Below are 26,720 nucleotides of genomic sequence, written 5' to 3'. Positions count from 1 at the left end.
TCAGCTCAGTCAAGAGAATTGTCAAGTTGGATGACAGGGCTCATAATATCATGGTCCTTATTAACATAATAGAAAACTAAAAATGAAGCTGTCCAGGAGTGAAATGTGTCCATTCTGAATTAATGAACCTGTCATTTTAGCCAAGAGCCTCTTTCAACATGCACAGCCTGAGGCTTACAATTAACACAAAATCACACACCATTCACACATAGGCAGCAATATTATTCACATGACCAGATACATTTCTAACCAGTTAAGGTTTATTTTTGTTCATTCACAGCCTATTGTAAGTTGATAACTTCATAGACAGAAATGAGAAATGCTGCTTTGTGGGCAACTTTCTTCCAAACAATCATGAAGCAAATCACATTTGTTCATGTTCCCTTGGAAATGGGTCAGTAACAACCAGCTGTGAAGTACTGCAGCAGTTTGTGCCTCGTAGTCAAGTAATCTTCAGCCACAATCAGAAACTTGTGCCACCTGTCCAGAAATATTACTATTACCTTTCAATGGCATTTCTCATGAATGGGGATGCCTCTTACTCTTAGCAAGCCTGTACAACAGTATGTAGTAATACTTGCAACATCCACCACTTTTTTTAACAGAATTAATTTTGGCAGGCTTAGAGGAAATCCCTCCTTGTTGCTCTGACACATCAGCCTTGACCCCTTGTTGCACATGATGAAAGAGACATGCACAGCTCTTTACCATGTCTACAAATCCCTGAACTAGCCTACATTACCCAACTAACTTCTCACCCATTTCACTCTGTTTCATGCCATTTACAGGTGCCTGAAGTAATACTGACTACCCAGAAAACTATATTTTTTCTCTGCATTGAACATATGCTTAGTCATCACTTAATCAATATTGTGAAAATATGTCCCAGTATAATTTCCTGAATTTCAGTTTTTTCGGTGTTATTTAACTGGGTGTGATAATGGTTTCAATGCTTATTGCAGCTTCATAGGTTTTTCAGAATTCAAACCCATCATGAAATTCAGTTTCACTTAGCTCTATGTGGCTATTCTTGAGAGGCTGCTGTAATTATACAGCAGCAACTGTGATTGTTAACTTACCATCAAGTTTTAGAACAGACTGTTTAGTACTTATGAAATGCAAATGACAGACAGAACAATCCCTAGCCTTCATTAAACTCCCAACAACTTCACATTAATAGATGATAGTATGTCAAATGGACTGGCTACGCAATTCAGCAGTCGATTGTATACTGAAACTTAAAATGACTTGCCTCATGCCACAAAGGTCACTAGCCCCAAAATCCTAACTTAGGAGTCAGCTTTATTCAGGTTGTGACCTATTTTAAACAAAGTCAGTGTTCAGAAATGATTATCAGTACATTAGGAAGTAATGGTAAAATGCAAACTAACTGAAAAGATGGACATTAAACGAAAACAAAATTGAAGTAGTATTCAACCAAATGTTTGAGTTTATTGTTTTATAGATATGAACACATACCCACGACAAGTTTCAGGAAACGTATAATCAAGAAAAACATTTACAAAGGAGTGATACGTCATCATGCCAATGTAATGGGTGCAAGCATACAGAAAATGCAATGCTCTTGGATAATTATAGTGTCATTCATGTTAAAAAACTAGGTATCGATGAATGATAACTGTACATGTCATTAGTGGAGTTAACTGATTGGGGAGGCGACAATCTACCTAGATGATACCAAGAATTCAAACACAATGAGATAAATTTTCAGGTTGTTACTGTCCATTGTGTAGTTTAGTATTTTTACAACCACTCTGTGTAGCTTTAATGCATATTGGAAGTTACCAATTGCTGACTACGATCTGTGGCACGCTGACTGCAATTCACAAAATTTAAACACAGTAAGCAAAACAGAAAAGCTAATACTAGCTCAAAATATAAACTGACACACATTCATCTATTGGTCTGTTTCAACATTCCCCGAGAGAAAAATTTCAGATTTGGAAAAGACAACACATAACACATTACACATTATCCTAGGTGTAAGCATTTCCACTTTTTTTATTTTTTATGTTTTAAAGTCAGTAGAAGTCGCACACAAATAACAAGAAATGAGGACATTGTTAGTGAATAGTAACTACTTAGAACAAAACCAATTCTATGTAGCCACTAAATGCACAAAAATTTGCTGTGATTGGAGAATGTTCAAGTGTTCCCAGTGTCTCGCTTTATTAGTACTAAGAGTAATAATCAATCAAAACTTATCTTCATGAGTGCATTCTAGCATGTAGCAAACAGGAATTCTGTAAACAAGCTGATGCTGACTGGCGGCCCTGTCATCCTCTGGCATATGCCGTCATTTGGATGTAGTATGGAGGAGCATGGAGTCAGCACATCGTTCTCCATACCTTGGAGCCACTACTTCTCATTAAAGTAGCTTCTAATTGGTCTCACAAGTCCGTGTGCATGCTGTTTCAGAGCTCCCACCCAAGGAAAAAAATCCCTAGAATTACTGGGAAATGCTGCTGGGTCATGTGCATGGCAGCCAGACAACCTGACCCCTCACCCCACCCCCCTCTCCCTGCCCAGACAAGGTGGGCTACTCTCATCCGACAGTAAACAAAATTTGTTGATGAAAGCTGTTCAATGCAATATTTTTACAAAGCACAAATAACTCATGTGAAACTAAATGAGTGTACATAAAATGCGAAGTGTTAAATGACGTCATCTCACAAAGGATGAAGTACTCCAGCTCAGGACCAAATTGACAACATAGGAAAAAAAGTAAATAGGAACCATTAAAAACCATACGGACTTGTCATAGTCTTTAAATGCTCCCATTAAGACAGCAGAAACTACCAAACATACAAAGATGACAAAGGATCACACTGAACGAACTGTTTGCAATTGATATAATAGTAGTTACAAACGTGTGTGTGTGCTACAAAAAAAGCGCTATTTGCAAACACAGACTTCTTCAACAAGTAATGCAGCAACTATGCAGCAATGAAAATGACAAGCACAATTCTAAATTTGTACCTTTAGACACATTCATTTTGATGTTTCTGTCCCTCATGTGAAGAATAATGAAGGCATATGAAAATAATGTATTGCACAATCAGAGAAAGGTCAGCACCTGAAAATATGAAGTGAAAGTAATTTTACATTGGAAGTAAATGCACTTGAAATTTTTGTATGTAAGAATCAATGTAATATATTCCAAGAATCAACTTTTCACTTTTGCATTTGAGAGGTGCTTCAACAGAGCCAACCAAGATGAACATCACATATTTTATGGCATGAATTACAAGTAAAAATCTTACCATCTTTTCCTTATTCCTACAGCCTGGTTTTTCATTATTATTTTTTCAGTTATCTATCACGGCACCAAACCAAGATGGAAAATAGTAGAGCATGCTGTTATGGGAAAAGGATAGTTAAAGACCATTCAGAGCATGCACAGTAGCAAAAAGAGTAGTTCCATCCTGAATTCTGTCAAACCTAGTCAGAAAGATTTTTTCCACACACACACACATATATATATATAATATATATATATATATATATATATATATATATATATATATATATCTAAAAGAAAGATGATGAAACTTACCAAACAAAAGCGCTGGCAGGTCGATAGACACACAAACAAACACAAACATACACACAAAATTCTAGCTTTCGCAACCAATGGTTGCCTCGTCAGGAAAGAGGGAAGGAGAAGGAAAGACAAAAGGATATGGGTTTTAAGGGAGAGGGTAAGGAGTCATTCCAATCCCGGGAGCGGAAAGACTTACCTTAGGGGGAAAAAAGGACAGGTATACACTCGCACACACACACATATCCATCCACACATACACAGACACAAGCAGACAAATGTCTGCTTGTGTCTGTGTATGTGTGGATGGATATGTGTGTGTGTGCGAGTGTATACCTGTCCTTTTTTCCCCCTAAGGTAAGTCTTTCCGCTCCCGGGATTGGAATGACTCCTTACCCTCTCCCTTAAAACCCATATCCTTTTGTCTTTCCTTCTCCTTCCCTCTTTCCTGACGAGGCAACCATTGGTTGCGAAAGCTAGAATTTTGTGTGTATGTTTGTGTTTGTTTGTGTGTCTATCGACCTGCCAGCGCTTTTGTTTGGTAAGTTTCATCATCTTTCTTTAGATATATTTTTCCCACGTGGAATGTTTCCCTCTATTATATATATATATATATATATATATATATGTGTGTGTGTGTGTGTGTGTGTGCGTGTGTGTATAAGGTAAGTCTTCCGCTCCCGGGATTGGAATGACTCCTTACCCTCTCCCTTAAAACCCACATCCTTTCGTCTTTCCCTCTCCTTCCCTCTTTCCTGATGAAGCAACCTCGGGTTGCGAAAGCTTGAAATTTGTGTGTGTGTTTGAGAGTTTTTTATTGTCTCTATCAACATACCAATGCTTTCGTTTGGTGAGTTACAGCAATTTTAGTTTCTTTTTGAAGTTCATTTTATTACCTCTCCGATTCTCCATATTACTGTGTACATGGTCAAAGCTTTTTGTGGCTAAATATCTTACACTCCTTTCTGTACCACACAAACATAAGGGTTTGGCAATGGATAATGCACGTTATTTCCCTTTCTAGTATTATATTCATTAATGTTGCTTCCAAACTGTGACCAATTCTCGACAACAAATTTCATAAGGGAGTTGTCGTACTGTGAGGCTGCTTTCAGTATGCCGAACTGTTTAAAGAGATATCTACAAGAGAATCTGAAGCGGACAGCATTTGTTATCTTTACTACATGCTTCTGTGCAGCAAGAACTTTCATTCCTCAATACAGTGTTCGCCCAGAATATGATTCCATATGACATTTGTGGTTGATTGGTTGATTTGGTCAAGTCAACTTTTTGACATTTTTATTCTACAAATCTAAAATTATTCATAATACAAAAGCTGTGAGCTTAGACAAGTGATTTCAATTTCAGGTTCTTATCAATATAAACACCTAAGAATTAAGAATAAACTGTTTCATCACTGATTTGCCTTAATGCATTATTTCTAATGAGGTGTTCAGGCCTTGGGCAGAACAGAAGTACATATATCATGTTTTACCTAGGATCAGTGACAGAACATTAGTAGTGAACTAGTTATTATTTCAAAAGTAATTTCCATTCTGCATTAGGCTTAACTATAATATTAGTATCAGCTGCAAAGAGAACTAGTCCAGCTGTTCTGGCATACAACAGCTATTCATTTATATATAACAAGAACAAGTGTGGACCCAATATCAATCCCTGTGGTACACCTGTAGTAACCATTTGCTATAATGAAGATGTTCATTGTGTGCATTCCTTGTGTTCCTGACCAAAGTTTCACTTTATATTCTTTTAATTAGATAGGATGAAAACCTGTTACCAGCTACCACCCAATTAAATGCTTTTGGCATGTCACATAAAATACCAGTTGGCAATATTTTTGCCATTCAGTTCATAAACTGAAAACTGGTATTTTCTATGCAGAGATCATTCTGAAACAAACATTGGGAGTAAGTATCTCATTTTGGGATAAGTATACTGTTATTCTTTCCATGCTCAATATTTTTCAGTATCACCAAGAAGGAAGCACATAGACTCATCAGCAATTATTAATATCTGCCTTAAAACATATCTTTTAAAAGGGTCTGACAATAATATATTTCAGCCTGTGGTATATTGCGCATGTGACTAACAGCATTTTGTGTGTGTGTGTGTGTGTGTGTGTGTGTGTGTGTGTGTGTGTGTGTGTGTGCGCGTGAGTGAGAGAGTGAGAGAGAGAGAGAGAGAGAGAACTGTATTCACTGTATTCATTTACTTGATTATAATGAATGCCATGGGAGTTATTGCTTTTGATGGAGGGAATTTTTATTTCCTTGGCAGAGAACTGAGTAATTGTGATTTGCATGTATGTACGTAGCTGTGGCATTGCTTGTTGAGTGTAGTCCACAGCTTTACCCTTGAAATGTCTATATCAATCCTTGACCACTGTGTATGAGAATCTGTTCTCGAGATTCTATTATGACTGCTACAGGAATAACACATACACTGTATTATCTTCAACACCACAGAATTTTATCTGACTGCAGAATGTTAAATACAGAGCTCAGGAGGATTAACACTAAATACCAGGCTCATGAGACTAGGAACATGGGAACAGATCAACTGCACTTAGTAAGCTCATTGTTTGCTTGTGTTACTTGGTATATTGTACATAGGAACCCATACAAACGTAACAAAACCAGGAATGAAAGCACTGTGTGTCACAAGAACAAATCACAGCGACTATAGCGGAATGCAGGGAACTATTGGTGCATGCGCAAAAATTGACATTTGGACTCAGGTTTACACTCACGCACTAACACAACACAGGCCAGATGACTGCTGCGGTTGTTACAACAGCCCTCTCGGCATGCGCGGAGCCCCATCCAGCATGCACATCCGGAAATACACATGACAGCCAGATCTCATGGTGTGTTGTAGAACATAAGTTGCTGGCTATTACCTTTCAATGGCATTTCTTGTGAATGGGGATGTCTGTTAGTCTTACGAAGCCTGTGCTACTGTATGTAGTAATACTTGCAACATCCATCACTTTTCTAACAGAATTAATTTTTGTATGCTTAGAGGCAATCCCTCCTTGTTGCTCTGTCACATCAGCCTTGCACCCCTTGTTGGACAGGATGAACAAGACATGCACGGCTCTTTACCATGTTCACAAATCCCTGAAGTAGCCTACTTATACCCAACTAACTTCTCACCCACTTCACTTTATTTGATGCTCTTTACAGGTGCCTGAAGTAACATTGACTACCCAGAAAACTATTTTTTTTCTCTGCATTGAACAGATGCATAGTCATCACTTAATCAATATTGTGAAAATATGTCCCAGTATAATTCCCCGATTTCAGTTTTTTCGATGTTATTTAACTGGGTGTGATAATGGCTTCAATATTTATTGCAGCTTCATAGGTTTTTCAAACTTCAAACCAATCATGAAATACAGTTACACTTCACTCTATGTGGCTACTCTTGAGAGGCTGCTGTAATCATACTGCAACAATTGTGATTTTTAAGTTCCATCAAGATTAGGACAGACTGTTTAGTACTTATGAAATGCAAAGGACAGACAGAAACTTCTCAGGTAGAGGGTGCATGCATTATTATTTTGGTGATTACAAAATCGAGTCAAATTTACAATGAACTGTGCAGTATTAGCCCTATTATCAGTACGATGTTGCACCCCCACTGGGCTGGATGCATGCACCGATTCGATTGGGAATGCTACTAATGCAAGCTGGCCTACAACTGCTGTAAATGATCCTTGATATCCTGGATACTGACACTGGAATGGAGTTGACATGCAAGCCGGTCCCACAAATGTTCTATCAGGGACAAATGTGGGGATCATCATCGAGTCCATTCATAAAGGCACATGTCATGCTTCGACAAGTATGGTACAGTTGAAAAATGGTACCATGATACTGTCTCATGGGAGTTATCACTTGAGCATGCAGGATGTCCGTGAGATATCATTGTGTAGTCAGAGTTCCCTCAGTCACTATCGGCCGTGACCTGAAGTCATACCCGCCAGCTCCCTACAGCATAACGCCAGGAGTAACACCATTGTGTCTCTCCGAAACATTGGAAGAATGGTATCCCCCCCCCGTGTTGCAACCATACCCACTGATGGTGGTCATCTGGGGTAGTGCAGAACAGCAATTAATTGCTGAGCACAATAGGATGCGCCCTGTGCATCCTTAGAAGTGCTACTGATACTCTCCAACTAATGGTAGAGAAAGATACAGAATGTTCCAGAAAGTCCATTACCATTTCTCAAAGACAGAGGCAGATGTGAAAGGGTCATGATGTGCTTGATACCCAATATGGTGACCCTCTATTGTGGTGGAAGGATGTTGTTAACTGGAACCTTGACAGCATCTATATTTGTCCTCATGTACCCATGAAGTCCAACAAAGGGCCACTGTCACTTCCAAATGCCCAGAAATCTGGTTATTGCAAGAGTCTAGCAGCTGGTCACATGTAGACCGACAACAAGGCCTTTTTTAAGCTCTGGGGCACCTTATAACACTCTCTCACTCAAGTACAAAGCATCTACACATCCTTAAAAGTGATAAATAAACATCTGATACTGTTCACTTCCCTTATATACGCCCTATCATGCCTGGTAACAGCATTAAACATGAACAAAACTAATCTACTTTGGTGGCTTTTGTACCTGTCACAGTGAACTGCAACTCTTAATCATTGATGTGCCCATCAATGGTGGGTGTATATAGGTCAATAAATTATAGAGCGCAGCAATTGGCTATCTTTTTTCCTTCTCTTTCTTTCTTCTTCTTCTTCTTCTTCTTCTTCTTTTTTGTTGTAGGTTTTATTATGCAAATCCAGATTTCGGCTAGTGCCTAGCCATTATCAATGGAACATTTTCTAATCTTGATGCATGTTAGTTCCTTGTTGTTTGGACGTCAGTCACAGTTCTTTGAATAACAGTCGCTGAGTGCACCCACTTTCACAATGGAAGGTAACCTGTTAGTTCAACTCATGTTATTGATTCTGTCTTTTGTTAGTTTTGTTTTCACTGTGTGTTTTGGTATCACATTATGACTTTTTGTACATTTGTGTTCTGCATTTGATGTTTATATTTTTCCACCATTGCAACGTGTAATGTTATTTGGTTGACATTTTGAAACCGTGTCTGTGTAGCATGTCAGGGCTTGATATTACACCTATTGGTCAAAGTTGATGGGTGGTACAGAATGTTCTTGTTTAACTCCAAGATTATGTAATTGTACTCATTGGTGATCTGTCACAGGCTTCCTCCATTCACCTCATATTACGATTTACTGAACCAATGAAATTGCCCTGTACAGTGATTAAAAACTGCACTTACTATGTAATTAGAAATCAATCCTATTTAAAAGCAAAGGTAAACCTCTATCATCTGATGGCCCCTGTATAAACAAATTAGGCCAACTGGTCACAACTTATAACACCGAATTTCCTCACAACTTAATCAAAATCAAACATTTTATCTCTCATAAGTAAACATCACGTATTCTGATACTTGGTCTTTTAGACGAAATGCAAACTTAAAAAATTATTTTGAATGAAATGAGAGTTAAACAATTAAATCCAGACAAAGTTTGTTTCACATTTATTGTTAATAAATTGAAGCTTACATGCAAGATTTTCCCTTCTTACAAACTTTTCACTATTTATAAACAATACGACTGGAAAAATGACATTTTTGTTGTATCAACTGAAACAGGAAGTACACTTATTTACTACTCAATATTAACAAAATTAACTGCTGATGCCCAATTAATAACTTTACTTTACAGGAGAACAAACTGACAACATTTTTCCTCTAGCCCTATCATGTTTCTTTCTCAAAGGGCTCTCATAGCTGCAGGAAAACAACATCTGTGTCAAAGGGAGTAGCAAGGGTAAGGAATCAATTTGGCTACAAATAGTGGCACAACACAAATAATACCTCTCAATCTGGCTGGAGTCCAGCAGCAGGTACACATCATATTACAGCTTCAAACAATTTAAGCACACTAGATCTGACATTGAAATATTGTGTGCTCTATCAGCAACCCAAAAACAAATCATCAGTCAACTATACCAAGAAAAATCTTGAGGATTATGTTACATAAGCAATTTATGTTTGCTGAAAGGGTCTGCTATTCCCATGAAAAAAACTAATTATACAAAGACCAGCTACCATATACGCCACAGTGAGATTTCTCTAAACTGTAGAATGTCAGGTGTTGCAATGCACTGTTGCATGCATTCAAAATAAATTGGCATCCTACATGACAGCAAAACCAACATTATTTTTTTTTTAAAATATGAATATTCTCCATCATGTTCCACTTTTTTGCTTCACACAGAAGTTGCAGTTTGAAAATTAATCTTCAGTAATATCTCTAAAAACAGTACCAATAAAGTTTTTTTTAATGAGATACAACACATGGTCTACACCACACCTTATTTGTCCATTGTAAATTACATGTTTCAACAGACTGCCATCATCAGATTAGAGAAGAAAGCAATAACCACAACCTCCCATTTCTTTCTTTCTTTCTTGAATCTGATGATGACTATTCTTCAAAACATTGATGGGGATAATTAAGCACTATATAGACAGTTCTTTTATTGCAAAAGTGCACCATGATCATTGAACCTATTCACGACTTTTTGCATTTTATAATCTAAGTTATAAGAAGATCAATAATCTTTGCTCTCAATGCAATGCCTCAATTCAGTAGCAGTCCAGCTTGCTTTGAAAATACATAGCCTGACTAAAACAAGTGAAGCACTCAGAAGACATGGTTAGACATCAATGTAATATTGTGCATGCACATACCACTGGAAGATTTATAAATGATTATAGTTGGAGTTCTCTGTGACAGGTAAACAGCCACCAAAATGCTTAAGTGTTGTCTGTGTTTAGTACAGTGCCAGGACTGATAGTGTGTATAAGGGGCGTGAACAGTGTCAGATGAGCAATCACAGTGAAGGGCACAGAGATGCTATATACTCATGTGAGGCATTATTATTAGCACCTGAGAGTGTTTGAAATGGGTCTCATTATGAGTCTTCAGTTGTCTGGCTGGTTGAATTGTGCATTATCCAGATTTTTTTGGGGGGGGGGGAGGGGGGATTCAGATGCAACAGTGGCTTGATGTTGGACTGCATCAGAATACGAGGACAGGCATACGCGATATCAAAGTTCTGGTTAACTATCACAATTGAGGATGACCACATTGTACAGCAACTACACCGTAACCCCCTTCACGTCTGTGCCTGCCATCTGAGAACAAGGAGTCGAGTACCAGCAACATTCTGTATCGTCCCACACCACTGGCTGGAGACCAGCAACAGCAGCAGCAGCAGCAGCAGCAGCAGCAGCAGCGGGACTAGGGAATTACTGTGCCACGCATAGGCTCCCATTAATGGCAGACAAACAGCTGTGTCTAGAGTGGTGTTCTGATCAGGAAGCAAGGACTGCATATGAATAGCATTACATTGTGTTTAGCACTTAATCAGAGTTCTGCACTACCAAGGATTACGGTCACTGGCAAGTACGACAGCAACCTGAGGAGATGCCTCACCCTCCTAATGGTTTGGTGAGGCACAGCAGCGTTACTACTGGTGTCATGGTGTGGGGAGCATCAGGTATGCTTCAAGTCAGCTGGTAGGGATCAAGGAAAATGTGACAGCACAACAGCACATCACGGACATCCTGTGTCCTCAAGTGTTCACATTCTTAGAATAGTATTGTAGTGCCATTTTTCAAGACAATGCTTGTCCGGACACAGCATGTGTCTCTATGAACCGTCTGCATGGTGCTGAGGTATTACCATGACCAGCAAGATCTCCATATCTTTCTCCGACAGAATGTGTGTGGGTCCAGCTCTGATGTCAGCATTCATGATATCAAGGACTAGCTGCAACAGATGTGGGCTTGCTTGCCTCTGGAGAGGTGACAACAGTTTTATGACACCCTTCCCAGCTGAATCAGTGCACGTATCCAGGGCCGTGGGAGTGCAACGTCGTACTGGTAAGTGGGTTCATACTCCCAAATTTCTTTTGTGGTGGTGGTGGTGGTGGTGGTGGTGGTGGTTGTTGGGATGTTTAAGGGGGACTAAACAGCGAAGGTCATCAGTCCCCCATTCCAAAAACAGGCGAGCCGAAAATCGGCGAAGCAGGTAAAAACCAAAGGGGGGAGGAGACGCCCCCCAGGCACTAAAAGAACACAAATGCAGCAACAAACACTACAGACAAGAAGAGTACAGAGGAACACCAGACAGAAAGGAACAGAAGAAAATAAGATGGCCGGAGACTGGTTGACTGACCACAAGAACAAAAAAAAGGGAAAGAGTCAACCATCCGACGACACACCAAAACAGCAACAAATATTGAGGGACGTGAGGACAAAAGACACAGAAAGGGAAAGGTGCAGGACCGCCCTAAATTGAACCATAAAAAGGACTGTCACAGATAAAATTTAAAACGTTGTCAGCCATGGAGGCATCGTCACATAAAACCAAAGGCAAAGTGCCCGGGAGATTAAAAGACTGCCGGAGGGTGCGCAGTCGGGGACACTCCAGCAAAATGTGGGCGACCGTCAGCTGGAACCCACACCGACACAGGGGCGGATCCTCCTGACGCAAAAGATGGCCGTGCGTCAGGTAGGTATGGCCGATGCGGAGCCGACACAGGATTACAGAGTCCCTGCGAGAAGCCCGCAGGGAGGAGCGCCACACATCGGTCGTCTCCTTGACAGCCCGCAGTTTATTCGGGGATGTCATGCCACGCCACTCAGCAGTCCACATCCCAAGCACCTTACGGCGCAACACCAGCTGCTGATCGCGAGCCGTGAGGCCGATTTCCAAAGCTGGGGCTTCGATCGCCCCTTTGGCCAGCCTGTCGACACGTCCGTTCCCCGGGATGCCAATGTGACCTGGCGTCCAAATAAAGACCACCGAACGACCAGAACGGGCAATGGCGGAAACAGACTCCTGAATAGAGGACACCAGATGAGAAGAGGTATAGCAGCGGTCGATGGCCTGGAGGCTGCTCAGGGAGTCACTGCAGATGACAATGGACGTACCTGAGCAGGAACGCATATGCTCAAGAGCGCGCAATATGGCCACCAGCTCTGCAGTAAAAATACTGCAGCCAGCCGGCAAGGAGCGCTGTTCAACATGGGCAGTGTGAGCAAAAGCGTAGCCAGTGCGACCATCAACCAGGGAACCATCAGTGAAGACAGTCTCACAGCCCGAAAATGAGGCGAGGAGCGCAAGAAAACGGCGACGGAGGGCCACAGGCGGAACCGAGTCCTTGGGTCACTGTGCCAAGTCCAGACGGACGGACGGCTGGGGCAAACACCAGGGAGGCGTAGGTGCACGGACCCGGAAGGGAGGCAGAAGAGGGAAGGACCCCAGTTCCGACAGCAGGGACTGGACGCGGACAGCTATGGAAAGCCCAGACCTAGGTCACCGTTCGGGCAGATGGAGGACCATGGCAGGGAATAGCAGGCGACGATTGGGATGGCCCGGCGAGCAATGCACGTGGACAGCATAGTCAGCGAGCAGTCGATGGCGGCGAATCCGCAGTGGGGGAACCCCAGCCTCCACCAGTAGACTATCCACAGGGCTCATACGAAAAGCGCCAGTGGCAAGCCGAACCCCACAGTGGTGTATGGTGTCTAACAACTTCAACACTGAGGGTGATGCAGACCCATAGGCCAGGCTCCCATAATCAAGCCTCGACTGCACAAGGGCTCTGTATAATCTCAACAGCGTGCAGCGATCCGCACCCCAAGAGGTGTGGCTCAGGCAGCGGAGGGCGTTGAGGTGCCGCCAGCACTTTTGCTTCAGCTGAGTAATATGAGGAACCCATGTGAGCCGGGCATCAAAGACGAGTCCTAAGAAGCGGCAAGTGTCCACCACTTCAAGCAAGTGGCCGTCGAGGGAAAGTTCAGGATGAGGGTGGACCGTCCGACACCTGCAGAAGTGCATAACTCGAGTCTTGGCTGCAGAGAACTGTAAACCATGAGTCAGAGCCCATGATGCTGCCTTGCGAACGGCGACTTGCAGCCTGCGTTCGGCGACTCCCGTAGTCGTGGAGCTAAAGGAGATGCAGAAGTCGTTGGCATACAAAGAAGGAGACATGGACAACCTCACGGCTGCAGCCAGACCATTAATGGCCACTAGAAATAAGGAGACGCTCCACACCGAGCCCTGCGGGACCCCATTTTCCTGTATGTAAGATGAACTAGAGGCGGCACGCACTTGCACCCGGAAAGAGCGGCGCAATAAAAAGGTTTGAAGGAAAGCCGGGAGCTGACCACGAAGACCCCACTCATGCAATGTAGCAAGGATGTGATGCCTCCATGTGGTGTCATACGCCTTCCGCAGATCAAAAAATACAGCAACGAGATGCTGACGTCGGGCAAAGGCCATACGGATAGCAGATTCCAGCCGCACCAGACCGGCCCCGACGGAAGCCACCCTGGGATGGAGCGAGGAGACCGCGCAACTCAAGGACCCAACACAAACGCCGCCCCACCATATGTTCGAGCAATTTGCACAAAACGTTGATGAGGGTAATGGGACGATAGCTGTCCACCACCAGTGGGTCCGCACTGGGCTTCAAGATGGGGACAATAAGACCCTCTCGCCATTGCGACGGGAACACGCCCTCGCTCCAAATGCGGTTAAAGATGGTGAGGATGTGTCTCTGGCAGTCCCGGGAGAGATGCTTCAGCATCTGTGCGTGGATGCAGTCTGGTCCTGGTGCCGTATGAGGGCAGTCGGCGAGGGCAGCGAGGAATTCTCTCTCACTGAAAGGAGCATTGTATTTTTCAGAATGACGCGTGTGGAATGATAACGGCGTCTGCTCGGCTCGCTCCTTTAGAGAGCGAAAGGCGGGGGGATAAGTGGCAGTGGCAGAGCTCTGAGCAAAGTGCGCAGCAAGGTGTTCAGCAATGGCGGCAGTGTCCATGCAGACAGCGCCGTCCAAGGAGATCCCAGGGACACCCATAGGGGTCTGGTATCCATAAATCCGCCGGATCCGGGACCACACGAGCGAGGGGGAGACACGGGAGCCCAAGGATGAGACATACCTCTCCCAGCACTCCTGCTTACGCCATGCGATAAGGCGACGGGCCAAGGCACGGAGCCTCTTAAAGGCGATGAGGGTCTCTAGAGACGGGTGCCGCCTATGACACTGGAGAGCCCGCCTACGGTCACGAATAGCCTCAGCAATCTCCGGCGACCACCAGGGGACAGCCTTCCTCCGAGGGAGTCCAGAAGAGCGGGGGATGGCAGCCTCGGCCGCCGAAATGATTGACGTGGTTAAGACACGGACCACCTCGTCAATGTCACCCTGTGGGGGAGACTCAATGGTTGCAGCGGAAGTAAAAGCCGGCCAGTCAGCCCTGTGGAGAGCCCAGCGGGGCAGGCGCCCAGAAGAATGACACTGGGGCAGTGACAAATAGATGGGAAAATGGTCACTACCACACAGGTCAGGATGCACCCTCCAGTGGAGGGATGGGACAAGTCCGGGGCTGCAAAGAGAGAGATCGATGGCCGAGAACGAGCCATGGGCCACACTGAAATGCGTGGGGCCACCGGTGTTCAAGAGGCTAAGGTCGAGCTGAGCCAACACATGCTCCACGGCACGACCGCGGTCATTGGAGACAGTCCCACCCCATAGAGGGTTGTGGGCATTGAAATCGCCCAGAAGCAGCAATGGTGGTGGGAGCTGAGCCAGCAGCGCAGCCAAGACACGTCGGGGGAGCTCCCCATCCGGAGGAATGTAAACAGAGCAAACAGTAATAGCTGGTGAGAGCTCAACCCTGACAGCGACTGCCTCTAAAGGTGTCAGAAGGTGTACTGGCGAGCTACAGACAGAGTGGTGAACAAAGAGGCAAACCCCACCTGATGCTCGTTGACAGGCAGCACGGTTCTTATAGTATCCCTGATAACCACGAAGGGCGGGGGTCCGCATTGCTGGAAACCAAGTTTCCTGCAGAGCAATGCAGAGAACAGGGGAAGCACTCAGAAGCATCCGGAGCTCAGGCAGGTGGCGGAAATAACCGCCGCCATTCCACTGGAGAATGGAAGCAGTAAGGGACTGGGAGGGCGTGAAGGTGACTAAGAGGCAGACGGCGCCTCAGAGCCAACTGCTGCCACCGGGGGAGAGTCAGCTGAGGCCATAGGAAAGGCCCCCGAGGGTTCCGTGAGGGCGAGATCCGCGGCAGAGGCGAGGATCTCCACCTCATCCCCGGAGCCAGGACTATGTACAGCAGGCGGCACTGAAACCGCCAGAACGTCCTTCTTCTTGGACACATTCCGTTCCTTCTTCTCGCATCTGCCCTTAGGGTGAGAGGGCTGGGAGAGCTTCTCTGAAGGAGCGTCGGAGGCTGACGACGACGCAGAAGCCCTACGACCAGCAGGTGGTGGAACCTTCAGCCACTGGCTGACATCCGGCTGGGTAGGAGAAGAAACGGAGGAAGGGAGAGCCCCGAGGGACCCCTTCCGCGAGAGAGGAACCGGCAGAGGCAACGCCGGTGGAGAAGGAGGGGGAGGGATCGAGCCCCCCGGTTTTTGAGCAGACGTCACTCCCGAAGTAAGCGTGGGGGGAGTGACAGAAGAGGGTTTGCCCCCAACGGCTAAGGGGGCAACAGAGGAAGGCGTGCCCCCAGACATGAGGGGGGCAGACAGAGAGGCACGGCCCTGAGGGCCCACTGAAGGCGGCACAGAGGCGGCGACAACCGCCGCTCGCGAGGGCGACGATGACGTGGCTGCAGCATAAGATGTTCGAAGGGAAGCAGGATACAACCTTTCAAATTTCAGTTTTGCCTCTCGATAAGTAAGCCGGTCCAGGGTCTTAAATTCCATTATCTTCCGCTCCTTATGAAGAACAGGGCAATCCGGCGAGCATGGAGAGTGGTGCTACCCCCAGTTGACACATACAGGCGGAGGCGCACATGGAGAATCGGGATGAGAGGGGCGTCCGCAATCTCGACATGTGGCGCTGGATGGGCAACGGGAGGACATGTGCCCAAACTTCCAGCACTGGAAGCACTGCATCGAGGGAGGGACGTAGGGCTTGACGTCACAACAATAAACCATTACCTTGACCTTCTCGGGCAAGACATCACCCTCGAAGGCCAAGATAAAGGCACCGGTGGCCACCCTGTTAGTCTTGGGTCCTCGATGTACACGACGGACAAAATGCACTCCACGTCGTTCTAAGTCGGCTCTCAGCTCGTCATCGGATTGTAACAAGAGGTCACGATGGTAAATAATCCCCTGGACCATATTTAAGCTACTGTGGGGAGTGACGGTAACAAGGACATCACCCAGATTATCACACAAGAGCAACGCTCGTGACTGGGCTGGGGAAGACGTCTTGAGGATGGACCCATTCCTCATTTTAGACAACCCCGCCACCTCCCCAAACTTATCCTCCAGGTGTTCCACAAAAAACAGAGGCTTCGTCGTAAGAAAGGAGTCACCATCAGTCCTGCAGCAGACAAGGTATTGTGGTACATAAGGCTCCCGCTTGGCACTAGATCTACGTCCCTCCCATGGCGCAGCCAACGAAGGGAATGACTGAGGGTCATATTGCGCAGCATCAAAGTCTACTCTGCCTCGCTCAGAGACGCTGGTGGCAGTGTGACCACCAGCTTGGTGTGATTTATTGCGCTTCATTGTGCCTCATCCGCCCAGATGCCACCTACTCCGAACGAGGGCTCTCCCCAAGGGCACCACCCAGCCAAAGCAACAGGTACCTGGCCGATATCCCGTTGCCCGGAGTCCCCGCGCCCCAGACAAGATGGGCACATACTCCTTGGCATGCATGGGGAGGAAACAGCTCTGGCATCTGCAGTGCGATCCCTGCGTGGTCAGGGGGCTACCACCAAGAGGGTACATGACGACCCCACCACAACGGACTGGCTACCGTGCTGGATTTTAGGTGTTGTCAAACCCAAGAGCGGACCATCACAGAAGGCCGAAACGTTTGAGACTCCTTTTAGTCGCCTCTTACGACAGGCAGGAATTCCGCGGGCCTATTCTTACCCCCGAACCCGCAGGGGGAATTTCTTTTGTAAAGTTGACTAGGTATTGTAATCACTGGAGCACCATCAAATAGCCTCTCAATCCGCGCAGTTTCATTTCCTCTTTTCCTACTGGGTGCTTCACTTTTTTGTCAGGCAGCATAATTTAATATTCACTAATTTAAGATCAGTATTATAGTTACAAAATAATGATTAATTAGTAGCCAGTTATCATATGCATCTGCTGTAAATCAATAATCTGGTATAATAAAAGGGAAGTAGAATACTAACCTTTGCCAGATCCTCTAATGTTCTAAATGGCCCTCTCCTTAATCTGTGTTCAACTATGTTAGCTGCAAGTTCTTGGTTAAGGCCATTTACAGTCATCAGCTCAAAAACTGTTGCAGAGTTCACATCTACAGTTCGGCTAGTAGATCCAGCCTGAGAAAACTCTGAACTTGCTATACTGTCAAAGGACTGTGCTCGAGATGATGCACAACTAGAAAGCCATTTCAAAGAAAAGTATATTACGTATTTCATCAATTGAAGAGAGACAGTCAAAAAGCAATACAATTTTTTTTTACATTGAATATAAGGCTCTCCAATATGAGAATACAATTACTTAAGAATCAGAGAAAGAAGTCTTACCAAATGTGAAGTCTGCTCAAATATCAGCAATTTGACACATATATAGACAGAAGTTAATAGATACAAAAAATGTTTCTGTTCACTCCCCATATTCACCCGATTTATATCCCACTGTCTTCTTTCTGTTCTCTTACATCACACAAAACGTTGATGGACGATGATTTCATCACCTAAAGAAGCTGATGAATCCTCCGAAAATCATGTTTTTGAGTTAACAGTGGAGAGGAAAAATGTTCCCAAAATTGATTCAAACCCAGGCAAAAATGTGTTAATTCTGAAGGCAAATAATTAGAAACAATAACATTATTTATATCAAAATATTGATTTTTAACTGTTTTTGTAAAAACTTAGAATGTGGCTCCCATATTTTACTAAGAGGAACACAATGAAACCTGTTGGCACAAGCTAACAATAACAGTCCAGTGACTAGGGATAAGTATGTAAACTGAAAATGACATTGATACATACACCTATAAAAGAAAAGAGTTAATCTTCTTCAGACTTTTGAATTATATTATAAATCATACCTTGCATTTTTGCTCCTAACACATATCTCTGGGCGAATCAAATCCAGTTTCTCTGCTCCTACACCAGACACTAGAGCAAGATCTTCAACTTTCTTAAACCTTCCAATAGCTTGACGATATTCCACAATGCTTCGTGCAATGTGCCTTGTAATCCCTGGCAGCGTCATTAACTCTTCTTCACTGGCTGTGTTTACATTTAACAGTTCTATATGCTGAAATTGGAATTAAATTTCATAACTAGTTTGATTTAAGCTGAAAAAACAACAAAAATCAATGGAGAAATATAATAAAACAATAGTAAAGTCTATTTCACATATATCGTAATACTCATACTTTGAATGAAGGAACATCAGTGTAATTGTTGACAATCCATTAGCAACAGAGAATCAGATAGAATGGACAAAATGGGGAATGATATCAACCATGCCAATTTCAAAGGAATCATCACGATATTCATCATTTGCCTTAATCAGTGTAACAGAATCACAGAAACTTAAAATCTGGATGGCCTGAGTAGAATTTGAACACCACTGATCTCAAATGCAAATCCAGTGACTCAACCAATGTGTTTCCTGCCATGAGGTTTCACGATTTGATAAGATTAATGCAATATTAGTCAAAAGAACAGTAGGTTTTCTTTGATTTGCGTCTTTCTATTTAAGACCTTAAATCACTGACAGCTACACAAATTACATGCACTATATGAAATTGGACATGCACACACTTCACAGACAGAAAGACAAATGTAATTGAAATGTTCAGAGAAGAGCTGCATGATTTATAAGATATTGATTGGTCAGTATCAACACATTACAGAAATATTAAAGTAATTCCACCAGGACACTATATAAAACATCTCACACACAAAATGAATGAGCAGCTTTCAAGATTTTGAGGACATAATACCCAGACATTCAGCATATTTTCCTCATGGTGCATCCGTAACCAAGCCAGCATCTTATACATGATATGTAAAATTACAGCAAACATGTGTAGTTTGCTTCCTATGTCCCGTGGTTAATATATTTTAAAATATTCATGGATTTGAGGCACTGTGCATCAATGTCCCTCAGTTGTGACAAGTACATAAGCTTTTGAGTAAATAATTCCCAAAAACAACATACACTTAACACTTGTAGCAGTGACATTTCCTCCTAGTTCAGCTTGGACAGATAAAATATACACACACAGACTTAATGAGTCAGAAACCTATAACAAAGTTTTTGTTTCAATCCATTCTTTCAGCCTTTGAATTGTTAGCTATAGTTCAAGTACAAGTAGGGGTTGCAAGGTCAGAAGAAGAGGGACAAATAGAAAAATAATCTATGATTAAGGTATACTGAATTAGGCTCCATATTCTCTAAGCTACATGACTAAAAGTAAAAGTGAAGATGACCATACACACCACCTTCACCAAAAGCAGTAATGCAAACTGTCTTATATTTGAGAACACAGATAAAAATGACATTTCTAACATCTACACAAAAGCTTTTTCCTGTAAAGCTACTAAGAGAAACATTATGACAGATTTTTTAAAGTCTGTGTGATCCTTTGATACAAGAAGTAAACATTATCTTCACAAAAAATCTCAGGATGGAACTGAAAGGAGTACATTATTCAAGCATAGAAGTATACAATAAACTTCCAGTTCATGTCAAATCAGTCATTGGGGATAAGACTAAATTCAAAAAACCAGCTAAAACTTTGTCTTTTGAATAGTTCTTTCTATTCTTTACAGGTATACTTTGACAATGTGTAATAATTAGCAAAATGTGTTTAATTTAAAGCATTTCTTTACGAAATGACTATGCAACACTGGTATCTCAATCACTGATGGAATGCTTTTTAAATGAATTAGAATGTAAGACTTACAATTTTTTTCTGTAACCATTCTTACTTGTATAATCTGTGTTGTTACTTGAACAGTTGAATCTCATGTATCTGTTTACATGTGATTTAGATTCCAAGCCTCATCATCATTTACTTGTGGTTATTACTGCAATAATCTGACACATTTTACATACTAGCAATACACTCTTATCAAGGATCCACGTAAATTGAAAATAAATAAATAAATTTCCAGATATCATGAGGGTGTTTTCTCCTGTTTCTTGAACAAAATTTCAATGAGTGTGGATGAGTTCTAATCTTTGTCTGTCACATGCCACAATGTGCCTATCATGACCAGCTGATGCGTGTCGTGAGTAGACCTCAGATTTTAGGTAAAAACCTATTTTGTTCCTCATTTCATAAAGGCAATAAAATTTCTACATAAACAAATTACACCAATTTATGATTGAAAACGCTAGTTTTATAGCACCTAAAAATACCTCATTTCAGGTTAGTACCTGATTGTACCTCATTTTTAAAAATTCTAAAAATATCTAATTTCATGTTAGAGCCTGACTGTATCTAATTTTTAAAAATCAAGCCAAATAAAATTTGTCTGACTAAAACTACTCTTCTGGTCTTCCTGGATACTTAGAAAATGGTAACTGAATGGTAACTGGTTTCTTCGCACCTTCCTGCCCTGTTGGGGCAGCCTGTTTAAAACACCTGCACTGTCTTCATTCAGTCGGTCTGCATGCTGCTTGTATGTGGTGAAATATTTCACAGCGACAGTGTATTTTGGGAAAGTCAAGCATGCCGAAAGCAACCATCTCCAAATCATCTCTGATTCGTCAGTGGTTACAACAATTTCCCGATTTCTCTACAGACAGAAGAGTTATTCACTGCAATGTGTGCAACAAAGATGTAAGTAAAATGTTAGCCTTTTAAATGTTATGCCCACTCAGAGAACAGTGATGCCAATGTTTTTTTTTTTTTTTTTTTTTTTTTTCTCTGAGTTCACTTGGACCAGACACATGGGAATGGAAAAATATTGTTTCTAAACCCTTCATGTAGATTACTTTCCCTAAGTAGATCTCGTACGTAAATTCTTCCACAAAGTATTTCTCATTTCTTTTCGTTTTTAGGTACATTCTGAACAGAGGTTGCATTTAAGTTGGCATGTTGCAGGGATTAAACACCAGACAAATTTAAAAAATAAATCAAACTTGAAACAAATGTTTGTAACTAAACCAAATGCAACAAACAAAAATGAATTTCATATTGACCTGAGTTGAGCCATTGTTGCATCAAACATATCATTCAATGCAGTTGGAAATAGCCAGTACAAAAGTTTTCTAGAGGAACACTGTCACCACAGCATTCCATCAGAATTCACACTGATAAAGAATTATTTAGATACTTTATATGACAATACATTGAGCAGGATAAGGGAAGATATAGGTGATTCACATAGATCTCTGTCAATGAGACAACTGACAGAAAAGGTCGTTATGTGGTTAATTTGACTGTTGGAAAGTTAGATCCTGGCACTTACCTTGTACCTCAGCTGATCTACAGCAAGTATACAAAAAAGACTAACCAGGAAACAATTGCTCACTTTGTTAATAAAGCCCTCAAATTAGTTTTCCCCAATAGCCTAGATGAAAATACAGTATTTGTTATCTACACTGATGCACCCACATACGAAACTGCTGCTGTTAAATTGTTGAATGTATTTTACCGAGCCTTGTTCCAAATCACATGCCTTGCCCAGGCCATGAATCGTGTATCTGAAATGATGTGTGTCTAGTTTCCACAGATAAATAAGCTAGTTTCAACCATCAAAAATTTTTTTATTAAGACACCTACAAGAATCCAGTTATTTTGAGAGGAACTTCCCAACGTACCACTTCCACCAGAACCTACACTTACTCGCTGGGGAATGTGGCTAGAAGACACCGAATACTACAGCGAGTATTTGGAATACATTAAGAACATGGTTCTTTAACTGCAGGAGGAGGCAGTGAGCATTACTTCAGCTACAGACCTTCTAAAGGACCGAACAATTTCCAACGACATTGTATACATAAAATCTCATTATGCATTTTTGGTCCCTATTATTAAAGTTCTGGAGTGTTGAGGGAAACATGTCTACAAGCAACTGCGATTGATAGAAGAGGTGACAGAAAAAAATCAACTTGGTCCCAGGTTCTATTGGTATGAAAGATAGTGAGAAACTAAAGACAGTGCTACAGTGAGAAACTAAAGACAGTGCTACAAAAAATTCAGGACTGACCACCCTCTGCATAGTGGCTGCTATCTTATCAGGTAAATCAACAGAACATGAGTGTGCAGTTCCATTACGTCTAATACTGTCATTTAAATATGCTCAGGTGATATCTGTTGACGTGGAACGCTCATTCTCGGCATATAAGATGCTATTAACAGACAAGAGATGCAGTTTCTCAATGGAAAATCTGGAGAAAGTGTTAATTATTCACTGTGACTGTAATTTTGGTCATGGACAATAATATAATGTGGATTTTTGTCAATCTATCTATCTTTCTAAACAATAAAATGTCACATTTTGATCACCTATTTTCTGATTTTTATAACCTATTTTTGTAAGTGATAGAACCTATTTTAGGTGCCTAATTTAAGACTTTTAGAACCTAAAAGTCTGAGGTCTAGTCATGAGCCGCAGAGAATACAGAACCCATTCTCCACATCAGGATGTGGCTTTGTCAGTTTCATCATTGGAAGATTAAGTCTTCTCTTTCTTTGACAGTCACACTGAGACAGCAGATCAGACCACGAGCAAGTATGACAAAAATTCTGGCAAAGTATTCTGCAGAACAGGAAATAGGGCATATTTTACACTTGTAAATTATTCATCTACAAGCCATTTTCTAGAACAACTAATACCAAAACGTATAAAATGATAAAGTCACATACAGGGTGTTACAAAAAGGTATGGCCAAACTTTCAGGAAACATTTCTCACACACAAATAAAGAAAAGATGTTATGTGGACATGTGTCCGGAAACGCTTAATTTCCATGTTAGATCTCATTTTAGTTTCGTCAGTATGTACTGTACTTCCTCGATTCACCGCCAGTTGGCCCAATTGAAGGAAGTTAATGTTGACTTCGGTGCTTGTGTTGACATGCGACTCATTGCTCTACAGTACTAGCATCAAGTACATCAGTATGTAGCATCAACAGGTTAGTGTTCATCACGAACGTGGTTTTGCAGTCAGTGCAATGTTTACAAATGTGGAGTTGGCAGATGCCCATTTGATGTATGGATTAGCACGGGGCAATAGCCGTGGCGCAGTACGTTTGTATCGAGACAGATTTCCAGAATGAAGGTGTCCCGGCAGGAAGACGTTCCAAGCAACTGATCGGCGTCTTAGGGAGCACGGAACATTCCAGCCTATGACTCGCGACTGGGGAAGACCTAGAATGACGAGGACACCTGCAATGGATGAGGCAATTCTTTGTGCAGTTGACGATAACCCTAATGTCAGTGTCAGAGAAGTTGCTGCTGTACAAGGTAACATTGACCACGTCACTGTATGGAGAGTGCTATGGGAGAAACAGTTGTTTCCGTACCACGCGCAGCGTGTGCAGGCACTATCAGCAGCTGATTGGCCTCCACGGGTACACTTCTGTGAATGGTTCATCCAACAATTTGTCAATCCTCATTTCAGTGCAAATGTTCTCTTTACGGATGAGGCTTCATTCCAACGTGATCAAATTGTAAATTTTCACAATCAACATGTGTGGGCTGATGAGAATCCGCACGCAATTGTGCAATCACGTCATCAACACAGATTTTCTGTGAAAGTTTGGGCAGGCATTGTTGGTGATGTCTTGATTGGGCCCCATGTTCTTCCACCTACACTCAATGGAGCACGTTATCATGATTTCATACGGGATACTCTACCTGTGCTGCTAGAACATGTGCCTTTACAAGTATGACACAACATGTGGTTCATGCACGATGGAGCTCCTGCACATTTCAGTTGAAGTGTTCGTACGCTTCTCAACAACAGATTCGGTGACCGATGGATTGGTAGAGGCGGACCAATTCCATGGCCTCCACGCTCTCCTGACCTCAACCCTCTTGACTTTCATTTATGGGGGCATTTGAAAGCTGTTGTCTACGCAACCCCGGTACCAAATGTAGAGACTCCTTGTGCTCGTATTGTGGACGGCTGTGATACAATACGCCATTCTCCAGGGCTGCATCAGCGCATCAGGGATTCCATGCGACGGAGGGTGGATGCACGTATCCTCGCTAACGGAGGACATTTTGAACATTTCCTGTAACAAAGTGTTTGAAGTCACGCTGGTACGTTCTGTTGCTGTGTGTTTCCATTCCATGATTAATGTGATTTGAAGAGAAATAATAAAATGAGCTCTAACATGGAAAGTAAGTGTTTCCGGACACATGTCCACATAACATATTTTCTTTCTTTGTGTGTGAGGAATGTTTCCTGAAAGTTTGGCCATACCTTTTAGTAACACCCTGTATACAAGCTGCTTATGTCACACGTAACCAACTGAAGCAGATGTTTAAGACTGTTGTATAAGAATGCTTCCACTAGTAATTTGTAAAACTGTTTGCCTTTGTCTCTCTGTACTAAATAGCTATTTCTCCCAGTCAACATTTTGCACTTAATAGTGCTTGTCAGGCAACATCAGTATGATATAAAATTTGTAGTCACTAAGGAGAACGCACATGAATATGACAGAAAAACAAGAACACACAGTAAATACAAAAAAAAAACAAATATGCTAATGAACCTTCCACAGATCCTCAGTGAAATGGTTCTCAGGGATAGTGAATAAGACAAAAAATCTTAAACATATTTTCATTTAAAAGGTAATAAATAAATTATCATAAAACATGCAAATACTCAATACACTAATGTGTATACGATAATTCTTATACTGTTGGAGCCACGCATCATCAAATAAAAAAAAAAAAATTATAGCATCTGTTTACAATTATCACATTACTGCACTGAATTTGTACGGAAATCTGACTGTACATAAAAATACTGAAAATACTTCAGGATCACTGGCCGCAGATGTGCTGGAATGACAAGCAGCAATGTCCACCTCATCAGACCATAATTCCTCTTATAAAATATTCAGTTTATGAAACGGAATCTTCCTCTGGTTGCTTCCTCATTTTTCTATGCTTCTGTAATTCTCAGCAATGCTGTCTTTTCCCTCTGTTCATCAGCAATGTCATTTAAAGCAGTGATGGCCGACGTTTCGTACAAGTGCTGTGTTCCAGCAGAGAATTTCTTGATAGGCAGGCCGTCAGCATCCACTGCTAACGTCGGTGTGAAATTCTGTACTGGCTTTTTCATGATACAATGGACCTGATGATGACGATGGCACCTGCCAAAGGCCAAGGAAAGATCTCTCTCGCACCTCATTCCAGGAAAATTTCACATCTACCTGCAGTGGTTCTTGAAACGGATGTGCCTTGTACAGGAACTCTATGAATTGCTGGTAGTATGAGCACATTCTGAGAAAAATTCTCACATCATGATTGTGCTGCAGAATTGGAAAATCTGTGGCTGGTCTTATTTTCTCTGGATCAGGACAGACTTCACTGCCATTCAAGAGGTGCCCTAAGATTTCTCCTTCTTGGGCAAAGATGACGCACTGTTTCAGATTCAGGCAGAGACCTGCAATCTGAACACACTTCAACACAATTGTTAGCCAGCTTAGATGTTCTTAAAAAAATCAACAATGACATGTTAAGGTGTTGAAGCAAATGGTCCACCACACATTCAAAGATGGCTAGAGTGTCACATCACCCAAACTGTATAAATTTGGACTCTTAAGGGGCCATCTGGAGTTATGAACATAGTCTTTTCCTGGTCAACCATGTCAACCCTAATGTGCCAGTAGTCAGTCTGCATGTCCCTAGTACAAAAATACTTTGCTCCTTTCAAGCAGACCAGGGTGTCATCAATGGACGGCAATGAATAGACACCCTTATTCATAATTTTGTTAACTCATTGGCAGTCAATGGAGAAATGCCATGTGCCAACATCGTCCTTAACTAGGACTATCAGAAAGGACCAAGGACTCTCAGAAGGTTCAATG

At 42.4% G+C, this 26,720-nt stretch overlaps 1 protein-coding gene across 4 annotated transcripts in view; it reads right to left on the bottom strand.

Annotated features, from left to right (window-relative positions):
- Positions 1–26,720, bottom strand: part of LOC126457219 (endonuclease/exonuclease/phosphatase family domain-containing protein 1-like) — a 130,486-nt gene that overhangs the window by 84,507 nt on the left and 19,259 nt on the right. For all 4 annotated transcript variants that reach the window (XM_050093344.1, XM_050093342.1, XM_050093343.1 and 1 more), the window contains exons 4-5: positions 18,758–18,969; positions 17,874–18,081 (exon numbers count right to left, since the gene is read on the bottom strand). In XM_050093344.1, coding sequence (XP_049949301.1) covers positions 17,874–18,081; positions 18,758–18,969 — 420 coding nt within the window. The remainder of the gene's footprint in view (positions 1–17,873; positions 18,082–18,757; positions 18,970–26,720) is intronic.

The sequence above is a fragment of the Schistocerca serialis genome, chromosome 2 (assembly GCF_023864345.2).
Source record: "Schistocerca serialis cubense isolate TAMUIC-IGC-003099 chromosome 2, iqSchSeri2.2, whole genome shotgun sequence".
Classification (NCBI taxonomy): domain Eukaryota; kingdom Metazoa; phylum Arthropoda; class Insecta; order Orthoptera; family Acrididae; genus Schistocerca; species Schistocerca serialis.
The sequence above is the reverse complement of the archived record's forward strand: the minus strand, read 5'-3'. Positions and strand labels throughout refer to the sequence as shown.